Source organism: Vigna angularis, chromosome 4 (assembly GCF_016808095.1).
Source record: "Vigna angularis cultivar LongXiaoDou No.4 chromosome 4, ASM1680809v1, whole genome shotgun sequence".
Taxonomy (NCBI): domain Eukaryota; kingdom Viridiplantae; phylum Streptophyta; class Magnoliopsida; order Fabales; family Fabaceae; genus Vigna; species Vigna angularis.
In genome coordinates this window covers 31,144,409-31,161,291 of record NC_068973.1, presented here as the reverse complement: position 1 = coordinate 31,161,291, position 16,883 = coordinate 31,144,409, and the positions used below count along the sequence as shown (strand labels likewise).

At 36.8% G+C, this 16,883-nt stretch overlaps 1 protein-coding gene across 5 annotated transcripts; it reads right to left on the bottom strand.

Annotated features, from left to right (window-relative positions):
* Positions 1-2,701: 2,701 nt before the first annotated feature.
* LOC108330456 (pentatricopeptide repeat-containing protein At3g62890) lies at positions 2,702-7,271 on the bottom strand. 5 transcript variants are annotated; one of them, XR_008248601.1, is made up of 2 exons: positions 4,119-7,271; positions 2,702-3,355 (listed from the first exon to the last, which is right to left on the bottom strand). XR_008248601.1 is itself a non-coding variant. In XM_052877066.1 (2 exons), the coding sequence occupies exons 1-2, from the start codon at positions 7,214-7,216 to the stop codon at positions 3,325-3,327; spliced, it is 2,274 nt and encodes a 757-aa protein (XP_052733026.1). In that variant the 5' UTR covers positions 7,217-7,271; the 3' UTR covers positions 2,702-3,324. The 5 variants fall into 5 exon arrangements, 2 of the variants coding, with proteins under 2 accessions (XP_052733026.1, XP_052733025.1); XR_008248602.1 differs by having other exon boundaries at positions 2,702-3,339; XM_052877066.1 differs by having other exon boundaries at positions 2,702-3,339; positions 4,958-7,271.
* Between the last annotated feature and the right edge of the window lie 9,612 nt (positions 7,272-16,883).

The following is a 16,883-nucleotide window of genomic DNA, read 5'->3' as shown; positions in this document are numbered from 1 at the left end:
AAGCAACTCCAGGAAATGCAGAAGAAGCTTCCCGAAGCAGAGAACTCGAAGCGGATTGAATGAACGCAAGGTGTTTGTGAATATGCTGGAGGTGTTGAGTGGCTGTGTTTGGTAGAGTTCTAGCTCAGAAAGCTTTCCAAAAGAGAAAGAAGCTAGAGGAGGTGCAAGATAACAATGCACAAGGTTGAACTTGAGAGTAAAAGCTGAAAATTGGCAGCATTTCCTTACTTCAAATCAAGTTCCTTCTTACAATGGATTGAGGTTCTCTTTTATAGATGAAGAGAGGCCTTCAAACGTGCCTAGCAAGCTACTGAAAATGTAAGAGATGAAAACGTGCTCAATGAAGTGTAAGACAATGGAAACAAAGCCAAGTGTGGCAGCAACAGCTAAATAAATGAGCTGAAATGTAACTTTAAAGTGGTGTTTTTCTGCTGCAAGGAAGTGCTGGACAGCCAATGGAAATTGCTCTTGAAGTCCACTTGAAGCAATGTTAGCAAGACCTCCACTCCTTAAGATGCTACTCCTTCAATAAGGCCTAGCTGGATGTTAAAACTCCACCACCAAATAATATTCCAGCAAACCAAAATTCACAAAACCCGTGAGTGATGAAAAGCAAGGTGCATCTAATTTAAATGCAGAATTAATATGACAGCAGATATGGAAGTCAAGAAAAGGTGATTTCTAAACACTTTGGAGCTGGAATAAAGGCTAGCACACAAAAGGAACCTAAGATAAGGTCTAGAACAGATTAGAAAAGCAAGAAAAAACTCAAAAGAAAGAGCAAATTCAAGTGCAGTGAAAGTGTTTGATGAAAATGCCAAACTGTTTGACAAAATGCCACAAAGAACAACAGATTTTGGTGTTTTCTGGTGTTGGATTCGTGAACACTGGATTGCAGGGGTTATGTGCTTTTTAATGATTTGAATTCACTTGTATAATGACTCAAAAATGGTTGGAACAGAATCCCCTAGCTGTTGTCAATCCAAATTGCAAATTGAAACTTTTTAAGTGTAGAAAACAGCAAAGAAATGCATACTGCACCAAAAATGTGGCTGGAAAAATTGGAACAGCAATGTGCAAAACGAATGACAGTGTATCCAAGGTTCCAATGATATGTCAAACAAGTTTATCTCATCAATTTTGGTGTGTACAAACACTTAGACAGCAAAGAATGATACTGCAACAGCAAATCAGTAGTGCACTTCCCAATTTAGACAAATTTGGTGTTTTAGGGAGTGATTTGGCACAAAGGTGTAAAAATGACCAAATGAACAGTAAAGATGAACTTTGATGCACCAAATATATGTATAGAAACAACCAAACTGTGCCAAAATCCACTGAATCACAATATGACTTGTTGAGTTCCAAATTTCAAGCAAAAATGGGAAGTCAAACTATGATTTTGCAGATTTAATGAAAATGGACCAAGGCAACAGTTGAAACAAGTTTCAAATGGTGAAATACACTTGCACCAATAGTTACAATGCACATAAATTCAATAAAACTCGAAATCACTATGTGAGTTGCTAATTATGCAGCAAAATATACAAGACAGCAGCAGGAATGATTAATAAAGTGGATTCAAAGCTGGATAGATCAACAAGCATGCAAGCAAGGTCCTAAGCAACTAAATATAGCTTGAATATTTAAGCTAGAAGATATTAAATGGCCTAAGACAAAGCAATGATTCAAGCACGGTGCAAAGCTGGACAAATATTGTGACAACACTGTTTTGGAAACCAGATTTTGATCAACTCAACTACTGTTTTTGAAATTTAGTGGTGAATACAGATTTCTAGCACTTGAAACATGTATAAATTCATCAAAGAAACTTGTCTCAAGCATTAGAATCAATAAATCTGAATAAAAACAGTGTGCACATGATCAACCCAGACATGAATTTTGATTCAGAATTTGAAATCAGATTTCAAGCAACTCAACTACTCATTTTTCAATTCTGTGATTATTAGGAGTTGCTATCACTTCAAACACATGTAAAAACAGTAAACAAACTTCCTAAATTCTGAAAATCATCTAACTCGAAAAACTGGAAAATTGAGTACTAATCCTAGAATTGAATGCAGAGACATGAATCTAATGTAGAAATAACCACAAAACATAGATTGAAACTATAAATAAGCAGCAGAAACTAAAATTCAACATTTAAACCAAAGCTAGAGCCGATTGGCGCGAGAGTTAACTGTAAAAACTGATTAATCTGAACTAAAACTGAAATCTAATTATTGGAACAAATTTATTATTATGAAAGGAAGTAGAGGAATGCAAATTTGATGAAAAACATATTAAAGAACCAAAAATCACAAAACAGGTTGAACTTCAGCGTAGCTGGCAAAGTGTTTGTCTAAACCAGAAAGTGAAAATCCTATTCAAGTTCATTTAACTCTCAAGCTTACTTGCTAATGTTCATTTCTGAAATCCTTGGAGTACAGAAATCACTTTGGATTCACCAGTATCTCAGCATGGATCCATAACCGAGGCTAGTAAGGTGCAAGAATGAAAATCAAATGTTCAAGAGTAGAAACTTCATATTCTGACTTAAAAGTAAGGAAACATATCCGAGACAATGAATTAAAATTGCAACTGAGTAAAAAGAATTAAGAGATTAATAGAATTGAATTGCATATCAGAAAACAATGCAAAACTGAATTAAAAGCAAAATTAACTTGAATTGAATGAAACTTGATGTGAATAGTACAATCACCGAAGCCCTTTGGTGTCTAGCTCACTTTGGAGTCTTAGACAACCAGAAATCTCCAGAGAAAACTATTCTAAAAACTGAGAAATCTAAAAATATCTTTCAAGTTTAAGATCCAAGCCTTTTATATGCTTCTAGAAGTCCAAACCTATAAAACTGGAAAACAGCCTAGAACTGGTCATAGGAACTGCCAATAGCAAGTAAAAATTATGTACAAACTACCTAGACTAGCCTAGTCTAACTGTGCAAATCACCTATGTAGCAAGTAACTAGAGCAGCTCTCCTCAAAAGCTACTGGCTCGCACAGGTTTCTTCAAAGTGCAGAATCTTTCTATTGGAGTTCTTCACAGCTGTTAGCAGGTCATCACTTCAGGATCAGCAGGTTGCAAGTCTTGATCTTCTCTGCTTCAAAATTACCTCTGCCAGCATGTTTCTCTAACAAGTTCAAACTCCAGCAGGTTAAAGCTCCCATGGCAAGCTTCTCATGTGAGCACATTCAAATACAGCTAGTCAGGTTCAGCACACTTTCTTCAGCAACTAATATCACCGGAAGACTGCTCACTGTACATACTTTCACAGCACCAAAACCACCAGCTGGACATATCCTCTCAAATGTACTGCACCTTCAATTATCAGCACCTAAAATCTCAATTTAAACAACTGAATTCTACGTAAAAAATAGAAGTAAAAGCTGGCTTGAAATACTTATATTGACTAAAAAATTCACAAACTAAAATGTCATTAAAGATTAAGAATCAAATCTAACTTTTACTATTTATAAGACTACAAAAATCTATTAATTCAGAAACTAACTATCTAAAAACAGTGAGTTCAAACACTAAAATCACCAAGCTGAAAAATGATGAAAGGCTATCAAAACTAACTTCTACTAACAACATAACTGAATTCTACAATTGCAATTAAAATTGAAGCTAAGCTAAACTTAAAGCTACACTATATTACTTACAAAGACTAGAAGTCTACCAATTTAGAAACTAAACTAAAAGTCCTATCTACAAACACTTATTTAACTCATTTTAAGAAAAACTAAGAATTAAGGGAACGAAACTAAATCTGATCTAAAACTAAGAAATTAAAGACAAAAGGTAACACAAAGAGATGCCTTTAGCTTAGAAAAACTCAATCAAACCGAGACTCATCAGCCTGTTCACAAAATTGTTATTTAATCTTTGTTTATTTTCATCTAGTGAAACATTGATTTTGCATTTTTCATTGATCATTAGATGTCACCAAAAGAAAGTAGTATTTATTTGCGCAATAATATTCTCGTACTACATATTTTTTTAGATTTTAGACAAACATGTACAACCATGTATATTTTCTTTTGGCGTAAATGAATGAGTTCTACACAAATAACAGTACTGCCCCCATAAGCTTGCACCTTTCGGTTTCCTCCTTCCATCTTGGTCTAGGCTTGGGTAAACTTCTCACCTTGGCTGCCAAGAACCACCACCAACCTTTATAGAAACCACCCCACCACCTGAAAACCTCAGATACCTTGTTCAAATACCTCCAAACCTTCATCAGACTCCAAGAATACCACCCGTTTGTCGAGGCCCTCTTGAACCAAAAGAAAACCTAATCCGAGAAGCCATCCATGCTCCTTTCCTAGTCATGCCTAATCCGTGTGCTAGCTTATCAACCAAGGAACCTATTCAAAGGGTCAGACCACCCTCATTGGTCCAAGAAGGTCTCCATCCGGAAAACCTATTCCGTTAGTCCAAGAAACCTATTACAAGCATAAGGAAAGAGCTTGCTTCAAAAAACAACTACAATAGATGAGTTCCACTATAAACTCAATTGCTCAGGAATAGTCACTGAACCAGAGACAATGGAGATTGATCGAGATTTTTTGGATTTTTGCAAACTTTCCCAGAGGCCAACCGCTGAATGCAAACTCAATTAACATTGGCAGAAGTATCATTTCTCTTCAGAATCTTGGAGTGATATTATCCTGGATTATAAGGTATTCTTTACTTGTCATTCTTTGCCAACAAGATCACAAAAACAAAATTTGATTCCATAGCAAGGCAAACCAAATCTTGAAAATCTTAAATTCCACATGTTTTTATATTTGAGTCAACAATGAAAAAATTGAGTACATGTTCCTTACACGTAAAATACTCATTCACTTTAATAGCCACGACGGTTTTGTTACCAAAAATCCATGCAGGAACAAGATCCATGGCTAAAGTGGTGAAAGCGATGACGATCCCTTACCACAATTTCACGATCAAATGCTTTGGAGATTAACTTTACAACAGTGTGGCAATCATTACAAATGCGCAAGTTCTTCATAACTCTGATTGGAGTTGGTGGAGCAATAGTGATAAGTCCAAAGGCGACTGCAAGTTTCTCACTGTGCCTGAAAAGTGCAGTTTCCTTCTCTTCATCGTCTATGTCTAGTGAAATCTCACTTGTGGTTGGTACATAACCCTCAATCTTTAATTTTGCTGACACTTCATCTAACATGTGCTCAATATCACTTATTTGTGGGTGGGTCTTATCTCCAGCCAAAAATTCATGAACTATCCCATTTGCTTCAATCATGCTACAACCAGGTGTCTTTACCACCCCATGTTGTGCCATAATTCCCCGAATTTCAAGAACATTGCCCCAGTGTCCTTTTGAAGCATATATATTTGACAATAATACATGGAAACCATCATGGTTAGGCTGAAGCTGAATAAGTTTTCTTCCCACCCTCTCTCCCATTTCATTGTCATGGTGTTTTCTACAAGCCCCGAGCAAGGCACCCCAAGTGGCAACATCAGGTGCCATTGGCATACTCTCAATCAGTTCCTCCGCTTCTTTAAGCAAACCAGCACGTCCAAAAAGATCAACCATGCATCCGTAGTGCTTAATATTAGGCTTTATTTTGTGTTCGTGGATCATGGAACTAAAGTAGTGACGTCCCTCATTGACTAGGCCCATGTGCCGACAGGCCCCAAGAACTCCCATAAATGTTATCTCATTAGGAAGTGTCTTAGTTTTTTTCATATCTGCAAACATGCGGAGTGACTGTTCTACCAAACCATTCATTGCCAACCCAAGAATGATTGCATTCCAGGTAGAAACCCTCTTTTCCTCCATCGCGTGGAAAACCTCCAATGCATTTTCCACACACCCGCATTTCACATACATGTCTATAAGAGTCGTGCTCAGAATAGCATTAACCTGTAATTTATTTTTATTTATATAAGCATGAATCCATTTCCCTATGTCCAAAGCAGCCAGATGGGTGCAAGCCGAGATGGCACTAACTAAAGCAGTTTCGTCGGGCTTGACTCCATGAAGCTGCATTTCTTGGAACAATGCCAAAGCCTCTGAAAAACATTCATGTTGAGCATAACCAGATATCATGGCACTCCAAGACACAACGTCCTTCTCCAGCATGGAATAAAACAACTTCTCAGCATCTTCAATTGAACCACACCTCAAGTACCCAGAAATCATCGAGTTCCAAGATATTTGATCCAAGAGAACACCACCATCATCAAAAATTCTTTGCGCATCCACTATCTCCCCACAACTAGAGTACAAATGTATCAAAGCATTCTTAAGATTAACATAATCCTCAACCCCAACTTTCGCGGCCAAACCATGCACCAACCTCCCCATCTCAGCATTCAAAATTCGTGAACACGCGGATACAACACTAACCACAACAATCTCATCCACTGTCACCCCACTCGCCTTCATCTCCACAAACAAAACCAACGCCTCCTCACACATCTCATTCTGCTCATAACAAGAAACCATCGCACTCCACGACACCATGTCCATATCCCTCCCTCGAACCTCATCAAAAATCCACCGCGCCTTCTCCACACACCCCTTCCTTCCAAAGAGCACAATCATGGAATTCGAAGCAATGGTGTTCCTCTCCGGCATTCCCCTATACACACGTTCCGCCTCCTCCACATTTCCCGCCTGAACATACCCCGCCAAAACAGTATTCCAAGAGACCAAATCCCACACAGGACTTTCCTCAAACACCTGGCGCGCACTGGACATGCTCCCACATATAGCATACAAGTTGATCAGCGTGTTCCGGACGTACACATCTTGATGAAAACCAAACCTCACAACATGTGCGTGCAGCTCCTTTCCCTCGAACTCGGACACCCGGGCAGCGCAGCATTGAAGGAGAATTGGGTAGGTGTAGTTATCGGGTTTTGCGTGTTTTGCAAGGAAGAGCTTGTAGAGTGTGAGGGCTTGGTGGGGGTTGTTTTGGAGTTCGAAGTGGGCGCGCATGATGGTGTTCCATGTGAAGGCGTTGGGGTTGTGAAGATGGTTGAAGATTCGGAGAGAATAGTCGAAGGGAACGCGAGCGGAGCGAGTAGAGAAGTTTATGAGTCTGCTTGCGGCGTAGGGGTCTGAGATGAGGCCGGTGAGGATCGTTTGTGAGAGAATCTCTCTGAAGTGCCTCGGCCATTGGCACCGCTGCAATGCTGTATCTAACGTCCACACCTTCATGCTTCGTCTCCTGCTTCATACTTCAACTCACGCATCTTCATTTTCTGCATAACTTCATGAGTACGTTGTTTTCACAATAAATAATTAAATCATTTTTTTCATAATTTTAAATGTAGTATATTAAGCCAAAAAATTATAAATTATTCACACTTTATTACTAACATTGAGATTTAATTAAATTTAATATTTTTTTATCATCAAAACTATTTTGTTTTATGTCTGAAAAATGGATAAATTTTTATTTGTCTTCATATTTCTTATGGATAGTGTCCTCATGTAAAACATTATATATATATATATATATATATATATATATATATATATATATATATATATATATATATATATATATATATATATATATATATATAATTTATTTATTTAGGACACCAATTGTCACTAGTATGCTCATTTGATATTGTTATTAGCAATGGAAGAATGAGAATACATGTATTAAATAAAGGTGAACATGCGTTAAATTAAAAGCAGTTGAAAAGAGAAAGAAAAAAAATTGAAATGAAAGGTGAGATTGTTTTAATTAAAGAAAAATAAGCGAAAAGTTATATTAAATTTAATTGATATGATAAAGAAAAATAAATTAATTAAGTAGTATAATAAATTACAAAAGAAACTTTGATTTAATTTTAATAAAATTGGGATAGATTAAAATAGAAATATAGTTAATTATGAAGGAATTAATTTATAAAATAAGAAATAATATTTAATATTTTATCAACAATATTATATAAAATTACACGAATTTTAAATATAATTAAATTTTTTATAAAATTTATTTATTTTATTAATATTATTTTACAAGAAAACAAAATCAAAATTATTAATATCAAATTAATATTTAATTTATTTATTTCAATTTCAAATAAAGAAAATTAAGATTATTTTAAAATAAAAGTGAATAAAAATATTAATTATTTTAATATATATATATATATATATATATATATATATATATATATATATATATATATATATATGTTTCAGTAGGGATATGGAGCCTAAGATTCGAACCTAACAACTCTGGATCGTTTCTTCTCTGTACTGCTTTTACTGCACTGTTTCTCTCTTTCTTCTCTTGCTTCTCTGGGTAAGATGGGCTGGGTACCTGCAAAGGCACTCCGACGCTCAAGTCAGAAAGGGATCTGATCAAAAACAGATTAGGAGTAATCTTTCTTAATTTTTCTCTATGAGTGAAAACGTACCTTTTTTCCTTTGTGTTTCGTATATTTAAAACAGTAAAACAAATTGTTACCTGAAAATCCGGACAGTTACCGAAGTGGACTGTGTAGAAGTTGTAACTGCTAGATTGTGCGTTGATACTGAGTCAACTGCTTCCGTGATTCGCGGTGTCGGTTAGCTAACATGTGTAACCGCTTCTCTGCAACCGCTAAACCGTATGCTAAAATATCGCATGCCGCATGTCGATCGTTCTGTGTGTCGATCTGGTAAGGCGACATGTCGCGACATGTCGATCGTTCGTGTCGCGACATACTATTTAGGTTGTCGAGCACCAAGTGGTCGACGATAATATGCCACTTGGTCGACGATAATGTGCCACTGGGTTATCGGCCGACCGTTTTGGCTTAGGTGTCATTAGGTCGCCCGGGTTATCGGTCGACCGTTGTAGGATAAGGCATCCTATAGTACAATATATATATATATATATATATATATATATATATATATATATATATATATAAAGTGTGACACACATTCAATTCATATTTCTTTATTACATGGTATTATGAGTCTCGTTTTTATTTGAACATCACCTTTTTATTTTTGATGTCGTGTGCTTTTTTTTTTATCATCTCATGATTCAAGGTTCTTTCTTATTGTTGCTCTCAATTATTGTCACGCCTTCCTTCCACCAATAACCTGCTTTATCATCGTCATTTCTTTCCTTTTCCAACTCGCATGTTGTCCCTCCTCTTTCCACAACCGTAAGTCACATTTCCCTTCTCGCTCGCTTGTTATCCCTAGGGTCCAGCAACTACATGCCGCCATTTGTCAGCCTAGTCGTCGCCTCTTCTTTCTTTCATACATTTGTATCCCATAATTGACATCATGTCATTAACCCATCTCCGGTTTTGGCTTCTCCTCCTTAGGTAAACTTGAATTTCAGCTAGCATTCACTATCACTAATATAAACAATAACAAGTAATTTATGTTATACATGGAAAATGACTATTATGCTATGTGGGTTGAACTTTTTGAAACTCAGGCTTAGACTACCAGAGTTCTTCACTATATATCGCATAACCTAAGAAGGAACATTTGGCTCCAACCGATGCTAATAATCATGAACAATGGACCACTCTTGATTCTACTATACTTTAGTGGATCTACTCTACCATATCTTTTGATCTCCTTTCCATTGTCGTGGAGAAAGGCTCCACGACTATGGCTACTTGGAAACGCTTAGTTGCCATTTTTCTAGACAACCAGAATTCATGTATTGTTGCTCTCGAGCAGGATTTATCTTCTATTTGCATGAATAAATTTTTGAATGTTTTTGCATATTGTCAGTGACTAAAACAAATCTCTTATCAGTTCATGAATGTTGATGCTCTTATCAGCTGTCATCATCTGGTACTACAACTAGTATCTCTTTTTGTCTAAGCCCTTTCGTTGTGTAAGCTTATTTTGTGCTGACTCTTAAGGAATATAGTTTGGTGAAGATACAAACCATTGCTTCTCACACTACCAAGCACACTTCAATCTCACGGGACCTTGATCACTCCTCACAACAATGCTCTAATTGTGACTAAAACAATCGTTCTGGATCTGATCACAACTGCAATAATCAAGGTCGTTCCAGTGGATGTAATTAACATAGTGGATCCTCCTCAAATGATTATTTTGGTTCGTTTGCTTCTTTTTTTGTAGCTCTTTCTCCACATAGTAGTCACCTCATTCTATTCTTTGGAATCCTTGGGTTTGAACTCTCCCTCATTATCTTTATCCTACATCTCAATAGATTCGTGAACCTCCCACTTAGACTGTTGGGATGTGATAAAATCCAAATTATTTTTCTAAAATTAAATCAATTAAAATTTATTTTTTTGTAATTAAACTAATCAAATAGTTGTAATTAGGTTATTAAAATTATGTTGTGCATAATTACTATTCCTAATTTATATCATATTCTTATTATGTATATATAATATCTCTTTGACACACATTTATATAATCTTTCTTTTTTACATTATCTAAATATAATACGTTATTATTAGAAAATAAGCTTAATTACCTACTTAGTCCCCATGTTCGGAGGTAATTTGCTGTTTAGTACCCGGTTTTAAAAATGTAGGCATTTGATACCTATGTTTTGAAATTTGTATCAATTGAATCCTACCCACTTAACGCCGTTATAAATCTAACGTTTTTCTGACTGTGTATGTGATTTGTGGACGAGCGTTTGTGGACGAGCGTTTGTGGACGAGCAATTGATAACGCTCGCCCTGTGGACGCAAGTACGTTCAGTGGACGCTCGTCCAGCGAAGCGAACGCCCAGTCAGGCAGAAGAGGACGCTCGTCCAGCGAAGCGAACGCCCAGTCAGGCAGAAGAGGACGCTCGTCCAGCGAAGCGAACGCCCAGTCAGGCAGAAGAGGACGCTCGTCCAGCAAAGCGAACGCCCAGTCAGGCAGAAGAGGACGCTCGTCCATCGAAGCGAACGCCCAGTCAGGCAGAAGAGGACGCTCGTTCAACGAAGCGAACGCTCGTCCATAACCGCTCGTCCACAAATCACATACACAGTCAGAAAAACGTTAGATTTATAACGGCGTTAAGTGGGTAGGATTCAATTGATACAAATTTCAAAACATAGGTATCAAATGCCTACATTTTTAAAACCGGGTACTAAACAGCAAATTACCTCCGAACATGGGGACTAAGTAGGTAATTAAGCCTAGAAAATATGTTGAATAATTATTTTAGAAAATTTGAATGTGAAAGTATAATTTCTTCTTATTGTAAGGGATTTATTTATACGTGACAATTCATATATTTTCCTTCGTGAATCCTAATTTAAGTAATAAGTATGTTCACATCCATACACATGTATATCATCATTTGCGTATTGATCACTCGAAGATTCTCGAGTACTTGATTTTGATCCTGAAGATGAATAAAATATTCAAATGTTGATTTAAATATATAAGATATCAGCTAGGGACCTGTTGGAAAAATTGAAAATGCAACAAAGTCTTTAGACCCAAATCTTATAAGAGGTTTTGATTTAATCAAGACATCCTATCATCTGAGAGAGATTTTAGTAAAAGATAAAGATGCTTATATTTTTTTATAACCTTTTTATATCAGAGATACATTATTTTTAGCTTAATAAATAGAAAAGCAAATTCAAAACTCGAGGACAAAATTTTCTGGCTTAAAGTGCTACTTTGAATCAAATTATTTACTATTTATTTATTCTCTGATTTAGAATCCTTCTCTGGACCAGAACACATAGTAAATAATTATTGTTATTTGAAAAACAATAATTAATCTCAATTTAATATTTTATCGTCAAAAAGATATTATCATTTGCTTGTTTAGAAATTTTTTTTGTCAAGATATCATCTTTATTTTCTATATAATCGAATTTGATAATTTTTCTAAAACAACTTAATTAACCCAAACATATGTTGGGTGCATACATTTGATAAAAATAACTTACGAATATCATTCCTTGAATAAAGATAGATTTCATGAGATGTACTAGTATCTTTTCATGCAATTTATTTCATCAATTTACCTTTTGTTCCTAGATTTACACACAAAAAATCTCAAGGGTATCGTTGCTCTGACCTATGACACCCGGACACTGACGAGGGTGGGGAGTGATCGCCGGTGCAAGAGGCATGGTGCAGGGGGCACAGACAAGGAGCGGCTCCTGGCAGGCTTCCAGTGGAAGGGACACATGGACAAATCGAACATACACTGGAATGAGAGGGATCTGGAGACTGTATAGGTATGGGACTATACGGTTGAAGGATAGCTTAAAACGGATTGATTTGGCTACTCATATCACCAAATGCATTTGCTTTTCGGTAGCCTAACTCATAAAGAACTCCATGGTTAAGTGTGCTTAGCCTGGAGTAATTTGGGGATAGGTGACCTTTTGGGAAGTTTTCCCGGATACAAGTTCATAATTCTCTAAAATACATGATTGAATAAAGGTTCAATGGGACCTAAAGAGTGTTTCCAAAATACAGATCATGATAAAATGAAGGCTATAAGTCTTTCAAAATAAAGAGCTATTTGCAAGGGGGAAAGCAAACACATGCAACACATACAAATGCAAGGGTGAGCTAGGTCTCAAACAATCATACAATTCATTTTCAATCAATCTAGCATTTCCCAGAATATCCATACACACGTAAACACCTTAGTCATCATAAACATAAGCATTTATTTCATAAAACTCATCAAGACAAGCATCCGATCGTTAGAGTGTTAGGGATAACCCCCATATGAAAGCCTCTTACATTCATTCAATACACTAATTGATCTCACCTAGAGATCTTACTTTCCTATTCAATCCAACCACTTTAAATCATAGGATATATCTCTTGAATCAATAATTCCTCTCAAAGTTTCACACCAATCAAGACTTTTGATCATTTCATAATTCCTTTGAACCAAAATCAAACCAAAATATACACGCTAAAGTTGCCACCAAGTAATACAGTTCTACAATCCCAAAATAAATAATAGTTCATCATTTCTCTATGAATGCCTAAGACTACATTACAACCATTTATACTTCTATCATTAATCAGCAAGGATGACCCTAGTACAATCATATGTCTAATAGCTTCTTCCTTTCAATATTTAAAGTTAATAAAATTAACAAAAAAGTGAAACTATCTACATGCTCACACTAAAATATTTAAAGTCATACGTCAATAAAATTAAAAGGCCTCTAGAATGTAATTTCTAATACACCAAAAATATATTTTCTTAAACCATCATGGCTTAAATAAAATATGTTAATTAAACTTTTATGATTTAAGTTTACGTAAACAATTTCCAACAAAGAAGACTAACGTATTAAAGTAACTAAATTTGATATTTAACAAATTATTATTAAAAACAAATACCCTCACGACCCTCCCATACCCTTCTTTTTATAACTTATCCAATTCTTTAAAACCACCAATTTATACTTACGAGAATGCTATAGAGATCTCATTTCCAATCATTTATAAACAAAAAATATAAGGTTGTCTACCACTAGCTTCTTATTTCCGTACCTAGTGAAAATTTCCTGTAGCATCTAACTACATCCTCACTATTTTACTCTAAATTCTATACCACTTAACTTTATCTCTATCTCTGCCTTTTCTAAAAGTAAGAAACCATATTCATGCTTATGCAACTATCAAAAATTCCGAAATAAATCTCTTAGTCAATACATCTTCTATAGGCAAATAAACTAGATGAAAACCACACATTACTTATTACATCCAGGTTCAACCAGCATTTATTTTTAAAGAGAAACAACATCTTCAAAAGTGAAAATACAGTACCAAGACTGCTGCAATCAGAATATTCAAGCTTAAACTAATTGCTTTTTAGTAAGATTCAACAACATTTTCTGGTGCAGAAATTTTAAAACAGCAGCATTTTTTTATGACAGAAACAACAACATTTTCTGGTGCAGAAATTTTAAAACAGCAGCATTTTTTTTTATGACAGAAACAACAACATTTTCTGGTGCAGAATTTTAAAAACAGCAGCATTTTTTTTTCTGCAGAATTTTAATTTAACACAGCAAGAAATTTGCAGAATTTATAACAGCTAACAACATGCCTTTTTGACAGCTGTAACATCCCAAAAATACAGTCATAACTATAAATTCAGAAAAATCACATTTAATAATAATCTCAAACAGTTTTCCACTAAAAATTAAAAACCGAACGAACGCTCAAGGACGAACGTCCTTGAGTACAAATCCAACATTTAAGGGTGAGTGCGCACGACCGCACGTCCATACAAGAGTTTACAAATTAAAACCGAACGTACAAGAAACTTGACCGAACGGTTTACACAGAACAATTACCGAACGGTCGAATTAACTTAAACGAAAATAAGAGATGGTCAAACGACCATTCACGCCAACAACTAATAGCCGAGCGTCTCACTGCTCGGTCTTCACCTCAACTTCTATCAGGTTCTCTTCGTTCAGTGCCTCTTCCAAACGCTCGTCTCCCTCTGCTCACATCCACACGGATGATCATTGTAATGACAAGACGAACGTACATGACGAGACAACACAAGGAAAATGCAGTGTAAGCTTACGTAATTTAACTCATGCATCAACATAGCAATTCAAGTAAACAATTCAACATACATGCACATTTCAACGCACACTTAACATAAAACTCATAACACGACTGACTGTCCGGACTGTATGAAATCTGCATAGTTACAGGCGTTCGCGCACCCGGGTGGTGTGGTAACTGGCATCCTCATCAGCTGCCACCCGAGGTTAGTACGTTCGTCCAAAGTACCCCTAAGGACGACGACCTCCTGCCGTTCCCACGCATGACGTGCGTCCTCTACTTGAGGTCGAGCACTCACGGAACATCAGGATCGAACCGCCAACATTAACTTCCCACAGTCATACTTGACAAATTCCAACATTTTCCAAGAGTCGTTCCAACCTGGAACGCTCGTTCAATATTCATAACTTTCATTTCATCTCATATACCATTCATCATTCACTATTTATCATACATTCATACTTTCATTTTATCTCATATACTGTTCATCATTCACCATATATCATTCCATAATCATTTTCATCATTCATAAGGAAACCACCAAAACCGAACGTTCTGTCCCCAAAGACCGAGGACGAACGCTGCAAGTGAGACCAAAAGGACGCTCGTTCGAATCAGAGTACGAACGGCAGAGTTACAGTTGCGTTTCGGGAATGGCCAAGTACTGTTTATTGGACGAACACTATTTTGCGGGAAAAGAGTACGAGCGCTCAAAATAATACCGAGCGTCATTTAGGACGAACGCTCAGCATAAGGCCGAGCCTCATTTTGAGCGAGCGCTCGGTTTAAGACCGAGCCTCATTTTGAGCGAGCGCTCGGTATAAGATCGAGCCTCATTTGTAACGAACGCTCGGTATAAGACCGAGCGTACGTTCAGTGTAAGACCGAGCGTACGTTCAGTGTAAGACCGAACGCTTCCCAGTACGAACGTTAGGTGTAAGACCGAACGTTCAATATCTCAGATTGATAGATCTTGAAAAATAAACTAAGGGACTTTTGAAGAAGTATTACGAACTGAAACATGCACTGTTACATATACATATACAAGTACAAAAGAAAGAAGTTTATCAAAAATATTAGATTCAGCAGTGCCAGACCGAACGCTCAAACAGAGCATTCTAGGATGAGGAAGCTCGTCCTCAACCAAGGATTTAGCCAAATGACAAAATCAACATTTCAACCATATTACTAAGGAAAGACCGAACGCATATTATCAATGGAAATAAAAACATGGAATTTGTCAAAGAATACTCAGATACAACAGTGCTTGGCCGAACGCTTAAGCACAGCAATTTAGGACGAGGACGTTCGTCCTCAACCAGGATCCTATCTAGATGACAGAATCCTATTTTCATTATGTTGGCCAAGAAAACCGAACGGTTAATGACCGTCCAGAACGAACGTACAATATTTCATGGGAAAATTCATTTCTCATCAAAGTCACATGATTTCATTCGTTCATATCAAACCAAAATCTCAAATTTCATATATCTCATTTCATGCAACGTCTCATACGTCATACGTAACTTAGTCATATATCATTTTCATTCCATAAAAACGAACGTTCACATAAATCAAGCATAACAGCCTCATACAATCAAAATAACGAACGTTCATGCAAATCAACCCTAGCAACATCATACAGTGAAATAACGAACGTTCATACCATCATTCATACATCATGCATTATTTTCATGCAACCAAATAACGAACGTTCACATAGCATACATCAAACCAGTTAAATCAAATAAGCTTCCCTTACCTGGAAATGAACGAACGCTCACAGACGCACAAAGACGCTTCTCCACTTAGACTCTACTCGCCAACGCTCGTTAATTCATTATACGAACGAACGCCAAAAACTAAAAAAATCAGAACTACCCATTTTGAGAAAAAGACGAACGTACAGCTCACACTAAGTTTGCATGCATGAAAACGAACGACCAGAGAACAGGAAGGGACTTACCAGTCCAGCTTCGTCAACTGAACGTCTTCTCTGGAAGTCCTTGACGCCGAGCGTCCTTCAACAGTGCCGGAAAAATAGAACGGAGGAGATGAACGGTGGTTTCTTAGAGAGAGAAGGTGCAGAGGGTGTAGAGAGAAGGAGGAGAGAATTGAGTTTCTCAGAAATGGCAAATGGTGATGCGTGCAGAGGGTGGAGAATACTTCAGAAGTTCTCAGCTTCTGCTTTCCACTCTGCCAGCGCACGTTCGCACCCGCCAGCGCACGTCCGCACCCGCCAGCGCACCCCACTACGCCTCTGACAGCCCATGCCGGACGGTCGTCCATTCTGAGTCGGACACGTGTAATCCACTCCCGCAAACGCACGTTCACTCTGACTGTAGATGCCGGACGTCCA

Bases quoted from the DNA above. Each gene is read 5' to 3' on its own strand.
- LOC108330456 (XM_052877065.1), bottom strand. From the start codon at position 7,216: ATGAAGGTGTGGACGTTAGATACAGCATTGCAGCGGTGCCAATGGCCG.